This window comes from Ptychodera flava, assembly GCF_041260155.1.
Source record: "Ptychodera flava strain L36383 chromosome 3 unlocalized genomic scaffold, AS_Pfla_20210202 Scaffold_26__1_contigs__length_13983176_pilon, whole genome shotgun sequence".
NCBI classification, from domain to species: Eukaryota; Metazoa; Hemichordata; class Enteropneusta; family Ptychoderidae; genus Ptychodera; species Ptychodera flava.
This window is the reverse complement of record NW_027248280.1, coordinates 12,372,682-12,381,604: the sequence shown is the minus strand read 5'-3', so window position 1 is coordinate 12,381,604 and position 8,923 is coordinate 12,372,682. Positions and strand designations below refer to the sequence as shown.

The 8,923-nt window shown below is 39.4% G+C and overlaps 1 protein-coding gene across 1 annotated transcript in view; it reads left to right on the top strand.

The window, feature by feature from the left end:
• The first annotated feature begins 1,618 nt into the window (after nt 1-1,618).
• LOC139125969 (uncharacterized) overlaps nt 1,619-8,923 on the top strand; it is a 10,962-nt gene continuing 3,657 nt past the window's right edge. Inside the window, exons 1-6 of the mRNA XM_070692044.1 lie at nt 1,619-1,953; nt 5,946-6,224; nt 6,714-7,151; nt 7,470-7,618; nt 7,984-8,130; nt 8,544-8,923. The exon at nt 8,544-8,923 is cut by the window's right edge and continues 1,094 nt beyond it. Coding sequence (XP_070548145.1) covers nt 1,881-1,953; nt 5,946-6,224; nt 6,714-7,151; nt 7,470-7,618; nt 7,984-8,130; nt 8,544-8,923 — 1,466 coding nt within the window. The 5' untranslated portion in view covers nt 1,619-1,880. The remainder of the gene's footprint in view (nt 1,954-5,945; nt 6,225-6,713; nt 7,152-7,469; nt 7,619-7,983; nt 8,131-8,543) is intronic.

Genomic DNA, 8,923 nt, shown 5'->3' with positions numbered 1-8,923 from the left:
TGATGTTGTGGAACTTTAACTTATATACGAAACCATGGCTAGGCCTCACGGCCAAGCCAGTGATACATCATTCTGTGAGTCTGCCCGTGCCCGAGTCGGTTTTAGATCTCGTTAGTTTTTCCTGTGAGTTAGTGTCTCCATTTATAAAGCATCTTGGCTATGTCGATACCGACGCCATAAAGAATACAATAAGACAATACTTTGATTTACCGACATATAAAAGATACAAAAGTACAAATTATCACTGAATGCTACAATTCTTTTGTTTCAAACTCACGCGATGAATAAATTAAAACGGCTATGACAGCTAAATATTACGATTGGTTGAAATCGAATAGAACATGGTGGTAGTACGCCATGAGAAAAATAAGTTGCTAGGAGAATTTTAAATGTGTAAACGAGTAAGACTATCGAAGTACGGTTAACCTACGAAATATCGCACTTTGATTTTGGTTCTCTTTTTTGCAAATTAAATGCCTTTTAACATTTTATGCGAAGATTTACGAACTAAAGAGTTTTATTATGCGTCAAGTGTTTTTAGGAGGTTTGGCATTTTCCTCGTTATTTGCTTATGTTCGCCCTATCAGTTCGCAATGTTACAGGTAAGGTAAAGTTGCTGTTAGGGGCTCTTGATGATTGAAAAAGGAAAAGTGGAACTTACTGCGCTCGAAATCAAACCTTTTCCCTGTCATCTGAAAATGAGTGCCAAAAGTTGACAATCTCATCTTCGACCTGCGACAAATCGCTTATAACTATGAGCCGTCATAGTCTCAAACTGCTGAAAAAGTTTATGCACATCAATAATTTTTAAACAGAATTCCGCCAGTGATTGAGAAGTGTGCATAATTATAATTTGTTTCCATAGCGACATTTTTGAATATAGTAAAAGTGATCTTTCAACGTTCATGGAAGTTTGCTGTAGTCTTTCCTATCAAGAGACAAAGAGTTCCATTTTTTGTAGCGCCAGCCTTCATTATCCGCTGCTCAAAACTTATAACTCAAGTTCCACCACTAAGAAGTGTGAAAGACGGTGTATTTTAGGGAATCAGCTTACTAATTTTCTTTCTGTTTAATAGTTGTAATTTACAATCTTCAGAGTTGAGAAAATTTTACATTATTGTATTGTGATTAGTTGGCGCAGTTGCGGAGGATATATCATGAAAGGCGTTTTACTTTTTAGATTTTATTCCTAAAATAGAATTAAAACCGTGGAGGGGATGGCAAAATGAGGTTTTTTGAGCCTGAATATTTTTACTCAAGCATATTTTCTAACCTTACATAATCAATTGACCTGTCATTTTTGTAGATATCGCAGTGTTTGGATATAATTATTCCGCCAAAAGTGAGGAAATTTAAACACTTTGCGCACTTAACTGAAAACGTTAAATTCCTGCTCTGTAGTACACACATGCTGGACAAACAACCACCTTCCCTGGGCCCCTAGCAGTGTCCGTTCAGGTTACTCACAGTCACTCAGCGTTCGTCAGCCAACCGTGCACAAAAGTGTTCCAAACACTCATACATTACGATTTCCATATCAAAGACGTAACCTCTCAGTGAGGACATTTGAAGTAAACAACGTCCAGGGCCCAAAAGAGGATCCATAACTTAAATATTTGCATTTCGATGTGCGACTTCCGGCGTTTGCAGGCGGTCTTAAATTCTGCTTCTGGTACGGCGGTCACTTCAAGGAACAAATCCTCAGATATAGTAGGTATTGTACTGCAATTTGGATCAGAAAGAGCTTATTTGGACCGCTGGAGGCCTGAGTGTGAATACTGAGTTCAGCACGAGTCACAGCGTCCAACTTGGCGGAAGCATTGTGTAGACAAGAATAAGGTGTCAGGTATTTCTGTTACGTTGCTAGTTTGCTCGAAAGCATGGCAATCAACGGAGAGTGTTCGGAACAGGACGATAATCAAGGGAAAGGCCAAGATAGCGGTGAGTCGAGAGGTGAGTATTAGTACTGTCGTATTTATTTCATTTATTGTCAACTGTAACATTTTACAATACACAGATAAATTCAGTACAAACAAATTAAACAATGGGCATTTCGACCTGAGATTAGAAGTGACAGACATGAAAATACATATTTGAAGACAAAACACAAAATAATAAGCAACAGTCACAACTGTGAGCGCTTTGAGACTGAGCAATAACTACAGTTATACTCACTGTTGTGTTCTTACGCTTGCATGGCAACAGACGCACAGAGGTGGTCACGGGTATACACCGTCATGGATCGTAAATTATGCTGTCATGCAACCATAAAACAGTGTTGACGTTTGCCCCGTTGGAGTGTATTACGGTTGCAGAGTGTGTTTCAACGCTTCTCTCTTAGTGCACTTCAAATTTGTAAGCCGAATGTAGGGTTACAGTAAACGCGTCTGTGAGAAACAATGCTAGTTGGCTCTGTATGTCATTCAAGCTATTCACAGATGTTCTTGTCTGTATAAGTGAATGGAATAATTTGTGATGAAGACAAAGTTCTCGATCAAAACGTGTTGATTCAACAATACCAGGGTTATGAAGTTGGGGCCTTTAAAACAGATGTTTAAATTTTGAAGCAGTTTGGTCGCTTCTGTATACTTGTGAACCATTCCGATAAACCTCAGGCTAATGCAAATATATAATTTTAGATATCTTTCCACTTCCTGAGAACGTGCGTAAAAGCGAACGATTTTAAAATCGTGCTGTCTTATAGGCCTAGTGTACTTGACATACTGAAATTAATCTTTTAATCACATGAACTGGCCCGAATCGCCACCCGTGTGACGTAGAACAGGACAGATAAGTAATCCGAATTACCCCTTTTCTACGTCATCAACTGTAACTTTTTTCCTGCAAGGATGGTAGCGTTTGTACACATGATGCACGTCGCGACACCGACCGACTTGTCGTGATCGATGCTGTGCTAGCTCTCCTAACATTTTTACAAAAAGGTGACCCGATAAATCCAGACATGGAAACTTAGAAGGCATATTTGTCCAACGAAATTCCGAGTCGCTAGAATTATAACTTTTCCCGAAAATCGCATTAGGATACCGTCGATCGTTAAATGGCTCAGTAACGTCGCAGCTCCAGTCCAGTCGTAAGGCTCAATGTGGACGTCGGACCTGGCGATCCGGTCGGCGTAAACCTGAACTCTACACCTCAACGTAAGTTCAACTGAATAAATGAGTACCATATAATCTTTGGGAGAGCGACAAACTTCCTTCACAAATATTCTGATCTGTAAATCTTGCTCGGAATTAAACCTGCAGCGTGGCGTGAGGCTGTAGCGAAAACATCAGCTGTCAAGCTGTAGTCCGAATTTTGCAGTGCAACGCTTTGGTATCCGATGATTTCGAAAGTTGACGCAGACAACACTCAAAACAGAGTTTCCTTCAAGTAACAAAATTAGGACGTATCCACGGGCGAGATATGTGTCACTGCAACAATCAAAGTCCGTAAGACGAAAACATTGACGACCGAGATCGGGATGACAAGTTTCACCGGCGGTGACGGCATGGCCACAAACATGGCCACAAACATGCAATGAGGTACACTCTGTATGTCATCGAACGGAATCTTTCGCGCTCACCAAGGTCGTAAACTTGTGTGATATTTTCAAAAGCCATGGCATCTCTGAGAATGAGAATTACTGTTTCGATCGTGTCGTTGCATTTACTTCATAAATCTATTTGTAAATATTCTAAATAACTCTGAATACTATGGCTATCCGTCGCTAGCACTGTGAAAGCTATGTCCGCCGATGGCCGACTTGCCTTGGCATCGGTACAGCGCGAGACAATGATTGACACGTTCACGTGACCGAATCCGTACGTCTGGTTGGTGGAGATACCATTCGATGTATCAAAATTCCAGTTTGATGGGATTTATGAATGAAAGTATCTCCTGGTTGACGGGCTGCTTCACTCATTAAATGAAAGTAATCCGCGTAAGTGTAACACAAATCGCGACGAAATTAATGCAATTTGTTACAATAATCTCGATCCATCTACGTCAAAAGAAAAATAAGAAAACTGTTCATGTGATAAATATATAACCCATGGTTATATACTCATGTTTTTCGCGGAGCCCTCAACTTCTCGCCTCCGCGAAAAACACTGTATGCGATGACGTCAAACAGAGAAAAATACCATGGGATTATATATAAATGAAATTAGCAGGAACTCCCCGTATTTAGGTAGTTTTCGTTCTTCTAAGTCTTTCTAAGTATGTTACACAAACATTAAATCATTAGCAGTCGTTGGTACAATATTGACCGAATAATATTAACGTCACGGATATTTAAGCTACTTTGAAATTACAAATAGTTGACCATTTTTAAAAAATATTATTGCCAGAAAAACACCTTAATTGTACTCAATATTAGTCAAACCTATGGTTCTCGTCAATATTCCCAACATACGTACTTATTGGTGGTGTTATATCCAAAACAAACTTTTTGATTAAAGTGTGTGAAAACTACTCCAAAACATCTCCAAAATCACGTACTACAATTGCCTGCACACGTCATCGTCCAGTCTTAGTCAGGTCAGCTTTTGCAAAATCACCCTCATCAGTTGGGTTGCCCTACCGAGTACCAACCATGGCTGGCTATGTTGACATACGTCAGGTCACAAGACTTGTAGCATGTGTATTTGCAAACGGAGATGCGCGTAGGCAAATTAAACACGATAGTCATGAGATATCCTAAAGCATGCATTCATAGGATAAAAAACCAGCTGATCGAGTTCTTGGTTGAGGTTGTTTCTAAAGGTTCCTATCCCAAATATTTTACGTTGTCCTAGTAGCTTTCTAGAGCTTTCTTCAATTTGCATCAGGAGTAAACAGAAGTGTGTTGCCATGGAGTACTTTAAATTAAAACTGTTCCTTTTTAGCTTACATGTACAAAAAATAGTGATTTATCGGTTACGTAATGTAAAGAGCCCAGTTTGAGAATTTCAACTCTCTTTTCATACCCAAAAACGTGTTATAGTTCATGTGTTGGGTACGCAGTGGTGATGAATTTAAAAATAAGGAAAAACAATACTTCTGTACAAACTCCACTCCTACATGAATACGTACCCACACTCATCTGTCCTTGGTTTGTCGAGGTGCCTAGTAGCTGTGAATAGGCAACGTTACGGATGACCGGCATTTTAGTTTGACTTGAGGTCGCCTTGGATCACGTCCTTCATAGCGACATGAGGGAGACGCGTCGCTTTCGATCGAATGACATGTCGCTATACAATGCTGTCGATATTCTATTTTTTCTACACGTAAACAATGGAGAAGAATCCAGAGTATCTATTTTTTGTACTTTCAACGTGCACAAACAATTGAGCAGGCACAGCACAATACATGCTGTAGAATGACGTCAAGTTGTTTCTCAGTAACGAGGTTGGTTTCATTGTTGAAGCGAAGCGATTGCAGGCATTGAGACAAAACTTCTTTGAGAGAGAATTGACAGGACGCTCTTCAATCAGGGTTTGGCCTTTACAGAGGGTGAAAAAAGTATTGAGAGTTAGAATGTTTCACGAAACGACTCAATATATCTGGTATAACTGGTATAACGTCAATTTTTCGTCACGAGATCCATATATCATTGTCTAAAAGCTGCATCTATATAAGTTGATATTGAGTTCTGCAAAGGTGTTTGCGCTATATGTCCATTTGGTGCTGTCGCTTGAGTTACTGACCTGCATTTGAACGTGTTTACGGGTGTAAAGCAATGGCTCCTGTGCACTTTACTTGCCTTAGGTATCAATTTAAGCCTAGTTTATTATCTGAGGCTTTTCTCTTACAATGGTTGCAGCCTCGTTACGTACAATGGCTTGATCTGAGAATGAACCGTTTGCCAGAAGTTATTTTAGCTTCTAAAATACATTTTCTGTGAGAAGCAAGTTTGCAATCATTGGACCAGTTATAGAACATGTGTTTTTCTGATTTCACCACAGAGGAATTGCACGGATGTTCATCAGTACCAAACAGGTATATCATCGCTACCGAGAATTTACCTTATACCAATATCAGAGAGTTTGGTCGGTATCTGCTTTCCAGCGAGAGTGAGCTGCAGACTATCGAGTTGGACTGTAAGGACAGAGGTTACAATGAACTCAAATATCAAATCATTTGGAGGTGGATCCTTAGCAATGGGGATAATGCAACTGATTATTGGTTCGCTAACGCTTTGCGACGTGGTGGTCTGCACACTGCGGCTCTTGCCTTCTTAAAGGGTAGGTGAATATCAGTGAAACAGTCTTATAAAACGCACCTTCTTGATGAATGTTATCAAATCGTGTCAATATCTACAGGGTTACCATTAAAGCAATTATCTGTTCGTGTATGAAATACATTGATCGAAATTGGCAATTATGGTCATAACGATGGAATGACCAAAATAATGCTGCAAACCATCCAAGGATTACGCAATATGACACTGACATTGCACATAATATGACAAGTGTGAAAAGCATGTGTATGTACGACGAAAATGAGATATCCAGCAGTAAGTATCCTAGGCGTTCAGGCAATTGACTTCCTTAGTTGACATTATTTCCTTTCACTATCATCACTTTCTTAATTCATCACATTATATATCAAATATAGACGCACAGTTCCATGTAAATTAAGATCATAAAAAAAATTCACAAATAAGTGTCACATATTATTCAAATATAATAAAGGCAACAAATGCAGCTAATAGAGACAGTTTTTATTTACAGTACCGGGTATCCGGCCAATCGAACCTTCGTCAACAGAAGAAACTGGTGAAGCAGGCATAGGAACTGTGCACGACATAGTAGTGCAAGAGCGAGAAGAAAGCCAGAGAACCCAAACTGCTTCTGCGTCCCAACCCGAGACATTAGGTAGACGTTTCGAGGCTCCTGGAGACCAAAAACCGAAACTTGCCCCTTTGCTGACGCCTGATGACCCCCCTGAAAGATTCCACTTCTGCACGAAACAACCCTTGCGGATATCATGGCGCTCTGGTATCCTAATGGTATCATTTGCTGTCATTGTACTATCCATTACGGTGCCGCAAGTTTACAACTTTGAAGATGTTCAATCAAAGATAATAGGTATCACCTGCAGTATAATGGTCGTCATACTCTTTGGAATAATTGTGGCCACAGTTACCAACCGAGGTGATACATTGCGGGGTAAGAATAAATCAACAACACCTATTTGTATTTTGGCCATGGAAACTGAAAGTAAATTTATTTATGGGCGAAATATATATAATGTTCTCCAAAGAAGAAACTCAAAGATTACTTTACTAAGAAATAGTTATGTCATATGGTACCAACGTAAAAATTCGTAAATTATAATATTGTTGAAACTGAAAAGACCGCGGGGTATCGTTAAGTCAAAAAATTCCTACAAGAAGCGAGCTATATCACTTTGAAATATGGCCTTTGTGAGTCGTTAAACACTTTTACATAAAACTATCTATCTTACTGAAGCGTAAACTTCCACAGGTCACATCTCTTTAGGTTTACCAGTGGAATTACGACAGCCTGTCAGAATATTCGGTGGCGAAGGGCATGAGTTGTGTTTGAGAAGGATACGAGAACAATACAAAGAGCATTGTTGTAGACCTTCAGAAGAGGGAGAAGTGCTAGTGGACGTGAGTTTACGCTAACATAAATCGTTTGAAGCAACCATTAGTAGTCGATGAACAACATTCATTTTCCCGTACACTTTATGTCAGTGCCATATATTGAAAAAAATAGCACATACCAAGTTAAATATGTTCTGATTCATTTAGCAACAAGACAAGAGGACAGCTATATCTTCGGTGTTTTTCTCATATTCTAATGAATGGTTTTCAGAAGAACTACAATATACAGTTATCTCAAATATGACTGAGAGAGAGAGAGAGAGAGAGAGAGAGAGAGAGAGAGAGAGAGAGAGAGAGAGAAATAATTTACCGTGTGTAAGATATAAATCATAATTTCCCCACCGATTTTACTATTTTCATGTCTTCTTAAGATTTTGCATGGTCTCGGTGGATGTGGAAAAACAGAAATAGCAACACGATATGTGTATCAAGAATGGAGAAAGTATACTGGAGGAGTTTTCTACATAAGTGGGCAATCTAACTCTTCCCTTGATTTTGGTTTAAAGAGATTATTGATGGTATGCGTAAGTTTATGATTATCTTTCCCAATAATTATCACATACTTCACAAAATCTACCAGCCAATTTCAACCTTACTTCTCCTCTCATAAACAAAACAATATGTATCATTCACTAGCATGATACTTACAATGCCGACAGCTAGTGACTCCGTCAAATCACATTCTGATGTGAGAATGTAATCAGATGATATTCTTGTGAAGGCATGTAATGGTGAACTCAAGGTGAATGCACGCAAACGCCTCTCGGTTAAAACTCCAAATGGTATACATATTTTGTAAGGCGATTGTTTGCTGTGTAAAAATACGAACTTTGCTGTTTTACTAGTGGTACTTCACGTAAATGTGATAATATGTCATAAAGAATACACATTTTGTCCGGATTGATAGTTCGTCTATGCATTTTTTATCCAGACAGTGAACGGTTCCTTGAATGAAGAAAATGTCACTCCTGCTAACATACGAAGGTTGGCTCTGGCTTGGTTACACAAGAATAAGGACTGGCTCTTGATCATAGATGACGCCGATGATGTAGCACTCATTATGACTGCCCTTTCCAGCACGCCGCCGTTACGCGATGGTCACATCTTGTTAACATCCAGGGTTAGCATAGGTTGGAATAATTGGTATAGAAACAGCCGCTTATTGGAAGTGAACTTGATGAGTGGCAGGGATTCGGCAATCTATCTACTGCGAGAAAAGATGACTGGTAATGGTGGAAGTGTTTCCGTGAAAGGTGCTGAAAGACAGTTGGAAGTGATGAAACATTCAAACAAAGAAGAGTACGAAGCTCT